Source organism: Oncorhynchus nerka, linkage group LG20 (assembly GCF_034236695.1).
Source record: "Oncorhynchus nerka isolate Pitt River linkage group LG20, Oner_Uvic_2.0, whole genome shotgun sequence".
NCBI classification, from domain to species: domain Eukaryota; kingdom Metazoa; phylum Chordata; class Actinopteri; order Salmoniformes; family Salmonidae; genus Oncorhynchus; species Oncorhynchus nerka.
The window spans coordinates 63,565,055-63,585,103 of NC_088415.1; the positions used below are offsets into that span (position 1 = coordinate 63,565,055).

Genomic DNA, 20,049 nt, shown 5'->3' on the forward strand with positions numbered 1-20,049 from the left:
AAATCACTCGCTTGGGAACCAATCTGCGAAAATATTTTTTTCTTACATTTTTTTTAATGTTTACAATTATTAAAGTGGCACCTTAAAATATATATTAACAGTTTCCACGCAGAGCAGCTGTACTCAAATAATGCACAATCGATAATATTATCGTCTTACGCAACATTACAAAACTGTAGCTTCTGATTTCCTGGAATAGTCATAACCCTGCAGGAGCTCAGGTGCCAGGTTTGTTTAAAAAGTCAACAAAATCATCAAACAATGTTGAATGATCGCTAGTTACCTATTTTGTTTGTTTGAACACGAATGCAATTTACTCCAAATACACATTTTCTTATCTTTTATTTGAGAGGAACGCTTATGAAAAGGTCTGCTAGCTAGCTAGCTTCCTGACATGTTATGATTTTGCATGTTTTGCTAGTCAGCTAACGTTAGCAAGCTTAGCATAGACATAGTGGTACTCTAATAAGGTAGCTAGTACACAGTAACATATGTATCTAGCTAGCTGTACTGTCCATATAGTAGGTCTAAATAGCTAGTCCAAAATACCTTGATTACCATGACAGCTAGCTACTTACATAACATAGATTTACTGCCGGGTTGTTTGAAATTCCTAGCTAGCAGCTCCAACGTTTTAGTCTCTAATCTTTTATCTCGATTAACATATTGACCTTGATTCAAATATTATTTACAATACAACATTTTAACATGTTCACCCCTCTCTTCCTAGGTGAGCATCTGAAGCCAAGCCAAAATGACATGCCCAACCCGAGACATCCCCATCCACAGCTGGCCAGGCTCCTACTACATCAACAGTGAGAAGCGCTGGGATGCCGGCACCCTGTCCCTGACCCGCACCATGCTGCGCTTCACCTCAGACCAGAGCAAAGAGAACCTGGTTGGCTTCCGCCTCTCAAGGATCATGGAGATCAAGATGGAGTCGTCCAGCTTCATCTTCAGCACTCTGACCGTGTTGGAGCATGGGAATATCAAGCACTGGTTCGGCTCGCTGAGGCCCAACCGGGTGGTGGTCTACAATGTCCTGGAGCATTTCTGGAGGGAGAGGTTGTTGTCCCCATCTGCAGAGTTTCAGGGGGCTGAGGCACAGCCGACCAAGGGGAGGGAGCTGATTAACCTGGTTGCGGGGGCTCAGAGACGGCTAGAGGACACAGGGAATGTCCTCCACCACCAGGGAGAGCAGTTTGATAACGTCATGCATGGCTTAGGCAAGATCGACTCAGATCTGGGCGTGGCAGACAGGTAAGGTGGATATTGAATTCTACCTCTGGGCCCTGTGAGTCCTTTGTTTTATTGTTTTCAAATATTGTAGCTAATCATGGAGATTTTCCGAAGTTTTGATGCCTTTCTATCCACATGATGATTAAATATACACTAATATATAGTAGTGGTTAATTATTTGAGATTGGATAGCTATTATCCAGAACTTCTTAATTTGTATGAACCGTCACTGAATTGGATGCATTCCTCTACCTTCTGTCACTATTATCTCTGCAGGCTACTGTCTGAACTGGAGTCTCCCCCTTGGTGGCCTTTTGGCAAACTACCCTGGAAGAGTCAGCAGGATGTCAAGGCTGAGCATGCTGCCAGAGAGGCTGCTTGTAAGTTAACAGGAACAGGCAAGCACAGAGTGATCACCAGCATACCAGCCATTGTCTCCAGAGGTGGAGACTCAGACCTGAAGCCTGGTTGCTTGATGGTGATGGTCTCCTCATTAGAAGTCCGAGACACAAACTATGTGCTGCTCCACCGCTTTCAGAGGGATGAGGTGGATGACATCCGGGTGCACAATCCGTATGAGATCAGTGTGAGGCAGAGGTTCATAGGGAAGCCAGACATATGCTTCCGACTCCTGTCGGCTAAGATGCCAGAGGCCATGTCAGTGCTAGAGATACAGTATAAGAAGAAGGTGGAGTACACAAGTGAGTACTCTGCCTTCCTGATGACCCCAGCTACGACCCCATGTGACCAGGATCAAGGTTCAATATGGAATGCAGGTAAGAAGTTTAGATTATCCTCTGTGGTCCCAGTCGGGGGTTCTTCTTTGTTTATTTTGCTCTGTACAATGGTTTGTGTTTGGCCACCAAGTGGCAGTAAAGATCTGTGGGTTTTAGCATGGCATATTGTTCAATACACATCTTTGAAATTACTTTAGGCTCTCTTGAGGCTGAAATCTCATTATACACTCTAGCTTATTGATTTATTACATAGCTTTTTGATTTGTTTCACGATTCTGATACATGCTGTGTTTTGTTGTTACGAGCTTTCCCCATTACATTATCATAGGGTTACTGTTACGCTCATAAGAAGCTAATGTGTTTGTTTGAGGGGCCTATCACTATATCTCTGCCCCCTCCCATGACAGCAGGCCTGCTGCAGTACCAGGAGACAGAGGTCCCCATGACAGTCCCAGCAGGAGAGCTGTCCCAGGTGCAGGTGCATGTCCTTAAGCCAGAGGTCACTCAGGCTGAGGCTCAGGAAATCCGACAGGTGAGATACAATATCGGAATCTGGCTTCTAATGCCTCTTCCTGTTTCCTCAAGCATTTTATCCTATGTATCACATGCTTTATAACAGTCTGAAGTTATACTGCCCTAACATTTTCTCTATTTTGCATTCAGATCATGTTTATACCTGTCTTTATATCTGTTTTGAATTCAGAAGAAATGCATGATTGAATTTCCATGTTATGATGCATTAAATGTATGCCATTTCAATAGCAGGTTTTAAAGAACAAGTGTAACCTTTCTTATGTTCTATGAAAACCATGGGAAGATAAATGCTGTGTTTCCAGTCCAAACCAGAGATTCACTGTGATGACTTTTATTTTACGTACTATGTATTTTATATATTAGTCGGTAAGACCACAAACCAAACTCCCATTGGGTTACAAGAGAGAGGAGAGAGGGAAAGAGACATGGCCAGTTATTTGGTTAGACTTCTCTGGTCAGACAGTGTATAAAGTATTTCCATTCAAAGTCTCATAATGTTGAACAGTGAGCTCCATGCATGGTCGATGGTTGCAAGACATAAACAGTGACGCAAATGCGTTTTCGTTTAACACATTATTATGGGTGGCTCAGAATGGTGTTTTCCATGTTAAACCTCTTCAAAACACAACATTTTGTCTATGTAATTGGTTGGTAATCCGTTACAGGTATGTTGTCATTTTCAGAATCCTCCTAAAACACAGGCTACAGTCTCTCGAGGCTTGGGTGTTTCTTACAGTCCCATAAGCAGTTCTGTAAAGCTGATTGAAGCTGAGGTTGAATGAGGCTTTTGTGGAAATTACGTTCACAACGGCACAGTTAGTTAGATATTACAAGTTAAGTATTGACTACTTCAGAATGGTATCAATACGATTGTATCTCAATATAATTGTATATATAATCATTTTCAAACAAATCGATCGTGTTAGTGACATTTTCTCGCAATTAGTCTGTTTACAATTCAGGGACATGTGTTTTGTTTCTCTATCAATGGCTTGCTATTTTGTGCCGATAAGTCATAATGGTTCTTTTAAACCACAAAGCCTACCGCTTTCTGAAGTGGTACACTTTATGACGCAGCTAATTCATGTAATGATTAGTGAGAGTCCCTCGTTGAGAATCACTTTTAACCTGATTGCCTACCGAAGTGTACAGCAAATAGCCTCTTTGGTCAAAAGATATTTGATACCTGCAGATTATCACGTCGTTTTTTTGTTCAAATCAGTTTTTTTTTTATGTCTTAAACATATTTCCTACAACTCACCTCACCTTTCTTCAGTTTAATTATGTTATTAGCCTACTTTTTTTTATTTATTTTTTTAACTTGATTTGAATTTTACCTCCATGTCTGACTGTGTATGTTGAAGGGAAGAGGATAAAAACGAACCAAAAGTTCAGAAGTGGTGTGATAAAATTGACCTTCAACAGTAGAATTTAGTTAAAGGTCAATTTTACAGAATATGGCACCGAATCCCATAAATTACACTGCAGTATATTTTGAAGTATCGATATCAGTCTATCACATTTTCCTCCCAAACTGAAGAAACCTTAGAAAGTGAATGCATGCAGTTGTCGTTAAGGAGTACGTTGAAATACTATTTGTCTGCTCGTTGCTGTCTGAAGCCGTTCCTGTGCACTGTTGCTGTGTCTGCGATTACTGGCCTCTGAAAACTGACATAACGTCAATTGGGTGTGTGTGTGTGTGTGAGCATGTGTAGGATAACATAATATTAGTTTAGAAACCACGTGTTGGGGTGTGGAGTGAGTGTCTATTAAGTTTTGCTTGGCACAACAAGGTTGATTTAAGTTGTTCCATTGACCATAACGTACACAGGTGTTGGAGCGTGGAGATGGAGTTGCAGAATTCCCTGAACACACAGAAAGTTGAAATAACAAAATGTCATTGACTTGTCTGTTATCGATGACCTCAGGAGACCAGAGACCTCTGTATAGTCACCATGTGCTTGAGTAATGTATACTAGTCACATGAATATTGGGTCACACGGCGATTGTGTCATGACCTAACGATGGAAGTACAGTCATTACAGATCGTTTTGGTTTTTGTAGGCAGTCCCTTCATTGTTTTTCATTTTACAGCTAACAGCCATTCGGTCTTCGTGGCTCCGACAAGCAGTGGGAGAATAATTATGGCTGAGAAAAAAAAGTGTTATTCCTCCTCTCTGCTCATCTCCCCTGTCTTTTCCACTGACTGACTCACTCACTCCATGTCCTCTCGGGACATAACCCTAGACGAGACACTTTTCCCCACCACTACGAGAATCAAGAGATTTACTCCCACAGACCTGGGTCAAATATATATGTCAAATATTTGAGCTGAGCTTGATTTACTTTGCCCTGTACAATGGATCAGAGGAAATAGATTCAAAAGGGCCAACCACAAGTTAATCCAAGTGTGTGTGTGTGTGTGTGTGTGTGTGTGTGTGTGCGCCTATATGGCTCTCTGCCTACTCTCTCAGATGCTGATGCAGCTGAAAAACCTGGCTCTGGAGGCTGAGACTGAGCTGGAGAGGCAAGACGAGGCCCTGGATATTCTGACCAGCTCTACGGACCGGGCCACTATGCACATAGACAAACACACCTGCCGCATGAAGAGGCTGCTGTAGTTCACACACCAGCCAATCGGTTCACCACAGCGCAATCCAGAAATGCGCTGTGAGTTGCTGTTCCCTGACGACAAATGCGTGCTCTAAGAAAGTTTTTGTTCTGAACCTCTAACATTTGTAGCAAATGTCTGAGTCTCCGGGGTAGTCATACACCCTTACCTCATTGTAATGTGTAAAATATAGAAATCAATGTCCCTCTCAATGTGGTAATTACCAACCAGTCCACTAGATGGCATTTACACCAAGGTAAGGAAGTGTTCACTCCCATCAGCACTTTGTGGAGATATTGTCCTCGCAGCACTGTGAAGAACCATGATTAGATCCATACCTGGTTGTTGTTGTTGACGGATGATTGAATCCCTGGGTCTGTCACATAAGTATAGAGTGGTTTCTGATGTTGTACTTAAATCACTGTGAGGAACGATTGTCACACTGCTGCTAAATGTGTGTTTTTTTTCCTTCTTTTTCAGTTGCAGGTGTCAGTAAAGCCATTCCCCTCCCTCCCTGCACATGGTTTCCCTCCAGCTCCAAGTGTTGCATGTTGCTGCAGAGTAAGTGATGCATCGAGTGGGATCGCTGAATTATAATCCAGTTTGCAGTGGGTCTGAAACTGTGTCCCTTGAAATTCACAGAATACTATTCGGTCATCACCTATTCTATAATGTACAGTACAATAAAAAGCAGACGGCAACTCACAATCTTGCTAACATTGACACTGGATTTGGGGATATCTGTATAATCGTATTTGTATGAATGACTTGCATACTTCTATGCTGTACTCTATGTTGTACTGTAATTTATTTATCGTCTATTTATCGTTGATAAACTGTGATTTAAACCCAAAATATCTGGTAAATCATGTTTTTCTTCGTAAGTTTCATGCCTCAAGTTCCCCATGCTAATGTACTGTAGACAGTAGAGTAAGTATTTGAGTGGTGCCTAATTATCCAATAAAACACTTTTTACATAGAAGACAGATGACTGGCTTAAATAGTACACTATACAACCCGCCCAGGTCATAAAAGGCCATGTAGTTTCCTTTATTAATTAAAGAATAATAATGAATAGAAAACAAAACAGACAACAAACATGTCTCAACACTCAGAGAAATGCAAAGCAAGGCAACACCCAATAATAACAAGGTTCACATGTGACAAATTGACATGGAGAACGTCAAAACACTAGTGAGTGAAATGGAAGCGGAAGCTATTTACTATTGAAAGTAGTGCTGCATGCGAGTGGGTCCCTGGCCCGTTGAATGAAAGTGAGTGCAGAGTCCCTTTGTAAACAGGCCTGTTATTATAACATCCTGTTGGCAACAGGAGTTGGTTTGGCATCTGCTCACCACTCCTGTGGGGGCTGCGGGCAGGGGCCGCTAGCTTTCACGAGAGAGGGGGACCACCAGGAGCCAAGAGCCCAGATTCATTTGATTTGGCTGCAGGCGATGGGGTGGCAGAGCTCTCAATTATGACTCCGGACGAAGTTGAACTGCTAAACTGTTTTTATTTTAAAGAAGACTGACGACCTCTCAAATGTCTTGGTCCGGGTCAGTCACTGGGACTTGATCCTACAGTAAAGGTGTAATAGATTTAGAATGAACACTTGTCATAAGCGGTACATGACAATGTTGCCAGAGAAAAGGAGGGTTATACCAAATACTTCTTCAAGTCTGATCAAAGATGGTAAACTGGAGATTGTTTATTTCTTTGATGATTTGAGCGATAAACCGTTACATTCATTTCGGAGTCCTGGTGTTCCGAATACCAGAAGCATACCACATGGTTATGTGAATTGCTAGCCTCTGAGAAAAAAAAATGTGAGGAAGGGAGAGGGAATACATTCTGCCGCGGTTTTGAAGCAGCCTTGCAGTAAAAAGGAAGTGGCGTTGGTCTCGTTTGACCACAGATACATGAGATCCGGCTTTGCCTTTCTAGCGGATGGTAATGGAGAGTGGAGACGCCATGCAGGCCTTGACATCCACGTCTGTTTACTAGATAGTCCCTGTGGTGAGGTTGTTCTTTCCAACAAGGAGCGTGTCTCACTTGATGGCCAATCAATCAAGTTTGTCTGGGAAAGAGCTGCACAAAGGCTGTGGGATTCTGTCAGGGCACACGTGGGTTGTTCCGTGCTCTCCAACTGTTTAAATAAGGAGCCATGTGATTGTTATACAAAGTCAGAGTTGTCATTTCCCCTTCGGCTTTGAGGTGGATGTTTTTGCTTTTTGAAAAACGTCTATTTCAATTCAGAAATGCATAAGACATCTCATGACATCATGAGCATTGTAATGTGTCTAGCTGGGCAAATTTACCCCTTAATTTCACAATGTAATAACAATGAATATATTCAACTGACACGTTTCCAGTTTATCACGCACATTAAACTCTGTCAATGTTGGTAAAGGTTTTTTATGTTGATCTTCATTAATGTAATTCATGGGAATGGATTCCACATTCTCTAATTGGAAATGAGAGAAATACACTGTTATTTTATTCCTGTGTAGCAATACACTATTAGAGCATGTCTGTGTGTCTGTCTGTAACGGTTGGACTCTTGACTCACTTCCTGGCTGACCTCTTGCTGGTGCAGGTGTTGCTGCTGCTGCTGTGTTCGTTTCCACATGCAGAGGGAGGTTCCAGTTTCAGGAAATCAGGCCTGTTAGTTAATCTTGGAATTGGGAGGAAAAGTTACTGGAAGGTGGTTGAGTCCAACTGGGGGGCGGAATGGATTCACTCTCTATAAGAGAAAAGACATAACACTTGCTTCTTATAGAACGCTTTGGTTGAAAGTGGATTCTGGTGTTTTTAAACATTTTTATTTTTTTAATAAACATAAATAAATGAATAGGTCTACTGGGATTGATACTTACACTGGTGTACAAGTTCTACAATAAGTTGCGATGTACTTCTATGAACACTTACAATACATAAATGACGTTTTATGTGTTTTCAATCCATTATTATAATATCCCTCTATAACCAATTTTACTTTGATTGTTAATGTGATAAGCATTGGCTAGAGCGTTGCTCTTTTTGTGTACATGTTGTTGAGGATTTGGCTCGGAATGAATTTCCCTTCCCATTGGAAGATGCCCTCCGTTTGACTGTTATTGTGGTACTTTCCCAGATCCTGAGAGACAGAATGATATCACACGCCACTTGCATATCTTATTGTTGTCTTTTCTTTGGTCTTCGGACAGAGATGCACTCTGTTGGATTTCTGTTTCTCTTTATTCAGAGAGCAACTCCTCTCATCTCTGCTGGAGGGAGTTAACTACGAGTCGCCTTGGCCAAAGTAAACTCCAGATCAACTCAGATGAGGGGTCAAGTCTATTACTCCATAAGCATGGGTGTGAACAGCACATGTCTACTGTATTGAGCAGCTGAAATAGTTGTGTGTCCACTGTCTTTCGTGTAGCTCACTATTTTTGAGATTAATATTAATCTCATTGACTTCAAATTGTATTTGTCACATGCGCCGAATACTACAGGTGTGGACCTTACAGTGAAATGCTTACTTACAAGCCCTTAACCAACAATGCAGTTTTAAGAAAAATACCTAAAAATAAATTTAAAAAAATAAAAATAACAAATAATTAAAAAGCAGACTTGCACTGAATTTAGTGTCAGTTTTTTTTTGTTGTAGCTAAAAAGTGAAATCCAGTCTGGGATTGATAAACCATGTTTAAATATTTACACAGTAGACATCTTACAGCGTACATGATTCTGATTTGTTCTCAAGGACCTGTGCCAATGTTCATGAATTAAAATAAGGACAGTTAATCATTCTTTTTGAAGTCTGATAAGGGGTAGATTTCATTTGAGATAGCATCCCAATGACTCTCCCCACTGGGCACAGACGCCATTTCAAAGTCTAGTTTTGATTTACATTTGGTTGAGTTGTCAACTAACGTGAATTCAAGGTAAAATCATTGGATTTAGGTTCAAAGTTGGATGAAAAAGACAAAATTCCTTTACGTTGATTACATTTTGTTAATCCAATCAGTTTTCCACGTTGATTCAACATCATCACATTGATTTTGGTTGTTGAAATTACGTGGAAACAATGTTGATTCAACCAGTTTTTCCCCTAGTGGGTCTCCGTTATATATGATCATGACACTTGTTGGCTGTGAAAGGAGGGCATGCCCTCTGATATTCAGTAGAGGGCAGCAGTGAGTTTATTGTTCAAGGTCATATTGGGCTGAAATTGTTAATTGATAGACAATTATTAGACCTCCCGAAGTTTCAGTATTTGGGCCTGGTGTTCTAATGTAGTTTATATTAGTAAGGCTGGTCTGAATGTTCGATGCCAGCTGCCCGGCATAGGGATACCTGCCATTAAAGCATCTGGTTCCGAGGACCTTCCCTCAGAGACGAGGCCATTCCCCAAACTATTTTAATAAACGTTTATATTGTGTTTTGCTGTATCTGAAGATTTTTGTAACCTCACAGAGTATATATGATAAAACCCCAACTTCACTCTGAACTCGATTTTTCAATTGGCCTCTCATTGAGTTACCCTTATTTGACCAGTTTCAGGAAGCTAGGCGTCACTACTTCACAGGAGAGGCATTTGAACGTAATTTTATACATTTTTATCAAAATGCGTTTTTTGGGGGCAGTAGTGTCTTCTCTAACATGTGCCTCAATAACAAACTTGTATGCCATCTGTAAATATGAATAAAATTGTGAAGTTATGAGCATAGGTGGTTTAGCCCCGGAAAACGACAGGAATCTTACCGCTATCCATGATTAGCTGAGATAATAGATGGTCAGGACTTCCCGAAGATGAGTTCGGGTTCGTCTGCCATGTAGCATGCTTCTGTCTATAACATGAGCTGCTCAGTATGTGTAGATAATCCTTGCTACCACAGCTATATGAAAGATATAATGTTAGCCATGGAGAACTGCAAAAGTGTTGCTACAACACATTGCTGCCCTGAATTTAACAGGCGCTATCGACAAAGATCAGTGGGAAAAGTTGTGATGGACTACTTTCTGCACACGGTCAGTGTGAACCGGAGTGACTTGACACAACGGGCCAGCCAAGCTGTAGGTACAAATAAAACAGAAACGATACAGGATGTCTTACTTAGTTAAACAGGCGTTCCAGTCTGCCGTGAAGCATTCATCCATGGATACGGGTAAGTGTCTAGCTACAGTTGAAACCGGAAGTTTGCATACACCTTAGCCAAATACATTTAAACTCCTGACATTTAATCCTAGTAAAAAAAATGCCCTGTCTTAGGTCAGTTAGGATCAACACTTTATTGTAAGAATGTGAAATGTCAGAAAAATAGTAGAGATAATGATTTATTTCAGCTTTTATTTCTTTCATCACATTTCCAGTGGGTCAGAAGTTTACATACACTCAATTATTATTTGGTAGCATTGCCTTTAAATTGTTTAACTTGGGTCAAACATTTTGGGTAGCCTTCCACAAGCTTCCCACAATAAGTTGGGTGAATTTTGGCCCATTCCTTCTGACAAAGCTGGAGTAACTGAGTCAGGTTTGTAGTCCTTCTTGCTCGCACACACTTATTCAGTTCTGCCCACACAATCTAAAGGATTGAGGTTAGGGCTTTGTGATGGCCACTCCAATATCTTGACTTTGTTGCCCTTAAGACATGGGATGGTGTTCTTCGGCTTGCAAGCTTCCCTCCAAACATAACGATGGTCATTATGGCCAAACAGTTCTTTTTTTTTGTTTCATCAGACCAGAGGACATTTCTCCAAAACGTATGATCTTTGTCCCCATGTGCAGTTGCAAACCGTAGTCTGGCTTTTTTATGGCGGTTTTGGAGCAATGGCGTCTTCCTTGCTGAGCGGCCTTTCAGGTTATGTCGATATAGGACTTGTTTTACTGTGTATATAGGTACTTTTGTACCTGTTTCCTCCAGCATCTTCACAAGGTCCTTTGCTGTTGTTCTGGGATTGATTTGCACTTTTCGCACCAAAGTATGTTCATCTCTAGGAGACAAAACGCTTCTCCTTCCTGAGCGGTATGACGTCTGAGTGGTCCCATGGTGTTTATACTTGCTTACTACCTTCAGGCATTTGGAAATTGCTCCCAAGGGTGAACCAGACTTGTGGAGGTCTACAATTGTTTTTCTGAGGTCTTGGCTGATTTCTTTTGATTTTCCCATGATGTCAAGCAAAGAGGCACTGAGTTTGAAGGTAGGCCTTGAAATACATCCACAGGTACACCTCCAATTGACTCAAATGATGTCAATTCGCCTAACAGAAGCTTCTAAAGCTGTGATATTTTCTGTAATTTTCCATGCTGTTTAAAGGCACAGTCAACTTAGTGTATGTAAAATTCAACCCTACCGGAATTGTGATACAGCGAATTATAAGTGAAATAATCTGTCTGTAAACAATTGTTGGGAAAATTACTTGTCATGCACAAGTAGATGTCCTAACCGACTTGCCAAAACTATTGTAGAGCGGTTGAAAAACAAGTTTTAATGACTCCAACCTAAGTGTATGTAAACTTCTGACTTCAACTCTCCATTTTCAGATATTATATGTTTCTAATTTTGTCAGAAAGTCGTTTTCATTTCATGTTAAAGCATACAGTTCGCTTGCTAGCGAACATTAGCTTGCTGGCTCGCTAGCTAATGTTATGTGTATGATCTGTGTAGGAATAGTATTTGTAGTTAGCTTACATTGAACCAAAACTGAAGAAAAATATAAATGCAACATGCAACAATTTCAAAGAAAAAAAGTTTGAAATATCCAATAAATGTCGTTCCACTTCATGATTGTGTCCCACTTGTTGTTGATTCTTCACAAAAAATACAGTTTTATATCTTTATGTTTGAAGCCTGAAATGTGGCAAAAGGTCGCAAAGTTCAAGGGGGCCGAATACTTTCGCAAGGCACTGTATCTTCAGTTCCTGCTTGTTCTTAGGGTGTTTTGCCCTTAGTTTTGCCTTCAGCAAATGAAATGCATGCTCAATTGGATTCAGATCAGGTGATTGATTTGGCCATTGCAGAACATTCCACTTTGCCTTAAAAAAGTATTGAGTTGCTTTTTTTTTCTTCACCAGGGAAAGAATTCTTCTGTCATCCATCACAGTTGTTTTCCGTGGTCTTCTTGGACCTTTGGTGTTGCTGAGCTCACCAGTGCTTTCTTTCTTTTTAAGAATGTACCAAACAGTTGATTTGGCGACACCTAATGTTCTTGCTGTCTCTCTGATGTTTTTTTTTGATTTTTCAGCCTAATGATGGCTTGATTTGCTGGACAGCCCTTTGGACTTCATATTGAGGGTTAACAGCATCAGATTCCAAATGCAAATGCCACACTTGAAATAAAGTCTAGACCTTTTATATCCTTACTTGTAAATTAACTAATGAGGGAATAACACACACACCTGGTCATGGAATAGCTGAGCAGCCAATTGTCCAATTACTTTTGTTCCCTTAAAAATGGGGGGACCACATACAAAAAGTGCTGTAATTCCTATACCGTTCACCCGATTTTGATGTAAATACCCTCAAATTAAAGCTGCACTTTCAGCTCATATTCATTATTTAATTTCAACTCCAATATACTGTGGTAGACAGATCAAGTGTATTTTTACCTGGAGTTTTTCCTTATTGGAGGCTACTACTTTCACCACTTTTAGTCTTGAAATCTTTGGTTGTTTACTACACTACCTTACTCACTCTGTTTAGCGCATGGCCTCACATGTGAATCCTTAAAAAGATAGGTAGGGTTTAGGCTCAAGAGGGTGTGAACGATGCTTAATAGGTGTAGAAAAATAAGAGCTTTCCAGTAGGTGTACCAAAAATTCAAGAGCCATTTTCTCAAAAGTGGGGTTATAAGTTTATTAACTTTCAAAGCAGAAATACTTTCCAATTGTTCCTCAACTGCAGTGTATTACATACCATTTTTGTAGCTCTGAGTCTCTATTTTTATCCAATGTGAAAAACACAATTTCAAATTTTACAACATAAGACCGATTCGATGTGGTTGGTCACTTCTATTGTAAGATAAACAATCTACTACCAATTGGACAGTCAATCAATCAAATGTATTTATAAAGCCCTTTTTACATCAGCTGCTAGACTGAAACCAAGCCTAAAACAAAAAACGTCAAGAAATGCAGATGTCGAAGCACGGCCCAGACACTGTTCTTTTTATAAATTCTACTCTTTCATATTATGAAACATTTACAGTGGACAAGGTAATGGAATTTGGAAACCATTTCCCCCCCAAAATATCTAAACCGGTCTTGTTTTCTTTCTGAACCTTAAAATGTAACGTTATGACCATAACAACTTTTCCCTGAAGGAGGGGAAACGAGGTACAACATGCAGTACTTTGGGGAGTCACACTCTCGTGACTTTGGTTGAAGGATCTACAATCACACCTGACAAGGCCAATGAACTCCCCTCTTCACTGGAAGCCACGCATACCACAGGTGATGTGCTGTGGCCCGGATTCATTCCTTCAATTTAATACCGCTCTTCATCGAGCGCCGGAATGGGCGGTGCGGGGCCAAGCAGGTGTTGTACCTCGTTTCCCTCCTCCAGGGAGCAGTAGGTATAGTCATAACGTTACGTTCCCTTTCAGTCATTCAACTTCGGTACAACATACTATGTGGGGAAATATAATCACGCCCCTAGCCGACCCCATGGATACTAAATGAAACAGCCCATGGCAGACCAGACCTGACCCTGCCAGTCTGGGTATTGCACACACATGCACAACATGCTGGCTAGTGACTTTACCCTGTCCCAGCCATAAGCACACTGTAATATACTGGGAGCAGTGACATCCAAGCATTAAAACTTCACAAAAAAGTGTGTGGTGATGCCCAACTCGCCGCAGCACAAATATCTCCTATAGTAAACCCTTTAAAAAAGTGGGCGCGTCCCCCGCTGGGTAACCCTTGCCCCAGGTAGCCCTTGCTGCTGTATGCCTCCACAATCCAGTGGGAGAGAGAACTGTCGCAAGCTGGATTAGCAAAACAGACAAAAAGTTGTTCAATGTACTGCATGTACATAAAGCTCGCACCGGACACAGGGCATGTAATCTTTGTTGCTCTTCAGAAGCAAAATGGGACGAAAAGGTAAATAGCAAAAAAAAAAGCTGAGGACCTGTTGGACATCACCATGACTTTCGGGGCGAAGGCCGCATTGGGACTCAACGTGACATTAGAGTCGCCCGGGGCGAACTGAGTACAGGAATGGTGTACTGATAACACATGGAGGTCCCCAACACGTTTAGCCGAGGCCAATACCATGAGCAGGCAGGTTTTGTAGGAGAGGATCTTCAGATCTTCCGTGGGGGCAGCACACAGTGCCTCCAAAACCAGCTCCTAGTCCCATGTGGGCGCAATAAGTTAGAGACCGGTCTGAGACTACGTACACCTTCGTACAGCGCACCCCACCATCGGGGGGATGTGTCTGTCGTGATCCCCTTTGCGGGATTCAACTCAGCCCATGGGAGCCCCCTGACAATAGCAAAGGGTCCCACCAATGGTCCACGGCCAGTAGGCCTGACCTGGAACCTGAAGCGACCATCCTAGACTGCGAGATGCATCCAGGTGAGTGGCTAGCACTCAGCGCCGGAAGGGCCATATCAACAATAGCCCCACGGGAATGATTTCCATCACAGAAGCCATCATCCCTAATAGGCATAGGCACTGGCGAAAACACACTGTGTGAACCAGACTAAATTTGGCTAAGCAGAGCCAGAACCCGGACACCCTCCGTGGGGATTGAAAAGCGTGATACGTGAGTGAGTCTAGCTCGAGACCCGGGTATGGAATGTGCCGAGATGGAGTTTCTGGTTTCTTATGAAGCCTAGAGACTAAAATGGGACAGTAGCATGGATGTGTGTAACACTGCTTGCCCCCTCAACTCAGCCGCCACCAGCCAATCGCTGTAATAGCCGGCAGCGTTCTGATTTGGTCAAATATGAGGTGCTTGCTGAGGGCATGTAGGTCTAGAATGGGACCCAAAGTCCCGCCCTTTTTGTAACCAGGAATACCGTTTGCTCCAGCAGTCCCGGATCTTCGACATAGATGCCAAGTTGTATTTCCGCCCTCAAAATGGCCACTGAGGCCTCGGAAACAGTCAACTTGATAACACTACAGAAGCCTAGGGCACTCACAACAAATTGTAGTACCCTGTTGTCAATGTTCGCATGATCCAGGTTGACACTGCGCATGTGCGCCATTGATCGAAGCAGACAGGGAGACTCCGGTGAAATGCCATCTGAAGGGGCAGGATGCCACCTTGTGGAATGGAAGAGGTTGGTTCTTCTTCCATTTACACCACTCTTGATAACCGTGTGTCTGAACATGGAGAAGGAACACTTTTAATCAAACTCACATATGGGAGGCATCACTTTTAACACACAGTGATGTACCCCAATTGGCCGTGCGACTTGGGAGTACTGTTGTCACGACGAGCTTTCATTGGTTTAGATGGGAAAATGCATTTCGGTAACCGACAAAATGCCTTGTAACCTAGCTGGAAACGGGACAGACAGCTCTGAATTACAGACCCCTTCTGTTCTAATTTGATTCCCATTAATGAAAATTGTTTGGGAGCTCATATGAATCAGAGACACTATTTGTGGTCATGTCCAAACCTGCTCGTTCCTGCGACTCCGCTACCAACAACTAATCGCCTGTAGAGCCCATAACCTGTATCACTAGACACCTCATAGGGACTAATGAGCTACAAGCAGGAATCGGGAATGATACCAGCAATTAGCCACCTGTGGGGGAGGGGCACTCCCTTGTGGTCAGTGACCCAACTTTTCACTCTCACCCTGGGGAGATTGATGTACCCCTTGAACTACGTGGAACGTGGGTAACATAGCGGTCAGCATTAAACATGGACTAGCTTCCAACATACATTGTGCTTCCGTGAGACTGTATAGCCTGCATGGGGCCTTCAGCACACAAAGTCCAGGACATGAGCATGCTCTACCACTATGGGATGGTTTAGATGGCGCGACTTCTCATTTTCCAAGTGTTTGTTTTTGTAGGGTGAATTGAGGTGTAGAGCGGAATGAGGTGCGGATTTCATTGGCCTTGTCAGGTGTGATTGTAGATCCTTTAACCGAAATCGTGAGAGTGCGACTCCCAATAATATGTTGTACTGAAGTTGTCTGACTGAAAGGGAACTCCTCGTACTTTTCCTTGTGACTGCTGAAGGAAAACACAATCGTTGGGAGTGTAGCCTACCTTTGGCACAGTTTGAGAAGCTAGGGACAGGGTCTTTTTGTGATGACTGGATTATGTATTCATTAAAATCACATCTATACTGCTCCCCAAACAAGTTGTCAGGCTGGGAGCCAGCTTACACCGCATCAGTACTTTTACGAGTGGGCCCCCCAGAAACCTTCAGCGAGACTGTTTTTAGTGGCGCTTGCTGCAAATGGAAACACTTAGCTCTTACAATAAATTACCCTGCAGCCAATGATGGTGATGCCACACTGCACAGGCCCCCAGCCCTGCCACTCTGCCTGGTCAGAGACACGCACACATAGCAGCAGTGTTTGGATTGCGCAAAGCAATCATTATGGGTGATGGAATGATGATGTGCAACATTAGGTCTTCTTCAGAGGCAAAGATGGACAGAGTGTAATGGTAACTGTGATACTACAGTACAGTACAAATGCAACATGAGAATGGGGTTGTTGTACTAGGGTGTAGTGTCCTCTGGTGAAGTGTGATAAAGGCAAGAGATAACATAGTGCTCTCTCTGGCTTCCCCCCTGGGTTGAGATTGGGTTCATGTCAGGATAAAGTTGAGTGTTTGGCTCTTGATTTTCTGGAGGAAAATAGACAAACAACCATTAGTGTTGGTGGAGGTCACTACTCTAGGGTTCTCAAAACGCAACTCTGGACCTCGAAGCCAGTCCCACTGTGTTTGTCCATTGTTTTCCTCTAATCTATGACTGATTTAGACCTGCGACACTAGGTGGGTGCAATTACTTTTCAGGTAGAACAGAAAATCAGCAGGCTCCGGAGCTCGAAGGGTAAGAGTTGGATATCCCTGCTCTAGGGCAATACCCCTAACTCTCCATAGTACTGCTATTCAGTATAGACACTACTATTCTGAATCTGCTTTGTATGATTCAAATATACATGATAAAACTTCTATACGCTATTGTCAAATTGAGTGGCCCTTTTTCAGCCAACCAATGCAACACCCTCTTTCTACCAGACTCCGATGGGGTCAAGTTCAAACATTATGACAACACACTTAAAGGTACTTTACTTTAAACTGCTGTATTAGATGTCCAGGTGCAAAAGGAAATAATAGTTACCAAATAAGTGTTGCCTTTGCCTAAGACCACCTACCAAAATAAATAATCGTAATTATCATGCCTGCTGGTGTTAACTTGTTTGACCACCTAGGGATGTACACTGAACAAAAATATAAACGCAACATGTAAAGTGTTGGTCCCATGTTTCATGAGCTGAAATAAAAGATCCCAGAAATGTTCCATATGCACATAAAGCGTATTTCTCTCAAATTTTGTGCACACATTTGTTTACATCGCTTTTAGTAAGAATTTCTCCTTTGCCAAGATGATCCTTACACCTGACAGGTGTGGCATATCAATAATCTGATTAAACAGCATGATCATTACACATGTGCACCTTGTGCTGGGGACAATAAAAGACCACTCTGAAATGTGAAGTTTTGTCACACAACACAATGCCACAGATGTCTCAACTTTTGAAGAAGGGTGTAGTTGGCATGCTGACTTCTGTAATGTCCACCAGAGCTATTGCCAGATAATTGAATGTTCATTTCTCGACCATAAACCGCCTCCAACATCCTTTTAGACAATTTGGCAGTACCTTCAACCGGCCTCAACCACAGACCACGTGTATGGCGTCGTGTGAACGAGTGGTTTGCTGATGCCAACGTTGTGAACAGAGTGTCCTTGTTGTTGGTGGTGTTATGGTATGGGCAGGCAGGCATAAGCTACGGACAATTGACACAATTGCATTTTATCGATGACAATTTCAATGCACAAAAATACCGTGACGAGATCCATTGTGAGGCCCATTTTTTTAAAGGTTTCTGTGACCAACAGATACATATCTGTATTCCCAGTCATGTGAACTCCATAGATTAGGGCCTAATGAATTTATTTCAATTGACTGATTTCCTCATATGAACTGTAACTCAGTAAAATCAATGTGTAATGGCCTTGGTTATAGCTAAATAGAAGAGACTTTTATCCGTAGGTTCTTTTCAATGTGTTACCACATTTATGAACATAAATGCCAAGTAACAAATGACATGTGGCCATATACTAAGTAGCCATGTTCCCAACTGCCCTCATGCTCTAGCTCATTGCTCACAAGTAACAATATGAATTAACACACAATGAAATTGTTGCATGTTGCGTTTATATTTTTGTTCAGTTTAATTGCAGCTGACCAAACAGATTGTTGTTGAAATATTGCCCCGCTGTTATAGCTGCGTTGTGTTTTCACCGAGAGGGCCGGCGGCGCAACCATAACAAACACAGCTGAATGTGGGGTTTACATTTCAGCTGGATGACGGTGCACGCAGCATCTGGGTGGGACTTGGGAAAAGGGAGCTCGACCATCCGCTGTACTATGTCTGGCCACCAGCCAGCATGGTAAGCAGAGACCTGACAGTACGACTGACCTGTGAAGTCATTGTCCAGATGCACTTCAAAATGTCCAAATGCAAATAATACATAAAGAGACAGACAGAATAATTTACAGGTTGTGCACAACATAATGAATGCAGGGACTACAGGAGCGTGTTTGACAAAGTAAAGCCATGCCAGACAAAAGGGTTTCAAATTAAATGAGGGTGTGGACCGACAAGGTCAGGTCAGAGAGACTGTGACGTGGCCCTTTAAGAACTTCCAGAAGGAATCTGCCGGCCTGGGCCTCACACTGTTGGCTCCGAGGTGCAGGCCTGGGTTCAAATTGTATTTGATTTCATTCAAATACTGCCAGCATTTGATCAACCCTTTCTGGAGCGCAAGATGGGGAGGATTTTGCACTTTGGAGACTTATCCATTGACTCTATTGTGCCAGGCAAACCTAATTTAAGCGCAGCTAAAGTATTTGAAAGTAAACAAATACTATTTGATCCCAGGTCTGTGAGGTGTCAATGGTTGCATAGAGCCAGTCTTCAACAAGAGGCTACGGATAAACACCAATCACTGTTATACCAACAATAGGTTTAATTGAGGAAATGTAGTGACACTCCTGCTAAGATAGTTGTGGGAGTTATTTGTTTAGTTGCACTTGGGCCTTGGCTCAGAATCTATTGGCACTCATTTTTCTTCGTCAGATTTTTACAAATGAGCTTGTTGTAATCTTTTGACCTTATTCCTCCCTCCCTGAGTGTTTCTTGCCATGGTTTTCAGAGTTTTCTTAGAAGCTCAGATGATGAAAATATTCCCATTACTGTAACTTGCCATATATTTTGTGAAGAACTTTCAAGTTTTAACACACATTGTGACAGAGGACACAGTAAGGTGACCATTGACCAAGTTGCTCAATAAGGAGATAGCAGAACACATGGTACACAGATGGATTCCGTTTAAATCAGAAGATTTCCAAGATTGAATATACCACTCAGGTCTTTCTCTGTCCTTCTCTCCTTTTATAGGATTCATTTTATTAGAATCTCTTTTAGTCCTCATTTGGACTAATCTTCGAAGAATCGTTAAAAGTTCAAACAAAATGTATAATTGCAATCACATTTTTACACATAACACACTGTTTCAAACAGACATAAAAAAAACTGCATATTGACCAGATAAATACTCTAACATTCTGAAAAGATTGATTCCTTTATCTACCATGGTCCTGCACAACCTTCCAATTTCTTTTATACTTAAATGGTTCTAAAGTATTGTTTGAATTTATGAATTGAAAGGTTTCTGG

The 20,049-nt window shown here is 41.9% G+C and overlaps 1 protein-coding gene across 2 annotated transcripts; it reads left to right on the forward strand.

Moving 5' to 3' along the window:
* The first annotated feature begins 13 nt into the window (after positions 1–13).
* On the forward strand, positions 14–5,976 carry LOC115102946 (synaptosomal-associated protein 47-like). Of its 2 annotated transcripts, none has more exons than XM_029623409.2 (6): positions 14–228; positions 731–1,260; positions 1,516–2,015; positions 2,384–2,508; positions 4,985–5,180; positions 5,602–5,976. In XM_029623409.2, exons 2-5 carry the CDS (start codon positions 755–757, stop codon positions 5,129–5,131), a joined length of 1,278 nt encoding a protein of 425 aa, XP_029479269.2. In that variant the 5' UTR covers positions 14–228; positions 731–754; the 3' UTR covers positions 5,132–5,180; positions 5,602–5,976. The 2 variants fall into 2 exon arrangements, with proteins under 2 accessions (XP_029479269.2, XP_029479272.2); XM_029623412.2 differs by having other exon boundaries at positions 2,387–2,508.
* The last annotated feature ends 14,073 nt before the right edge of the window (positions 5,977–20,049 follow it).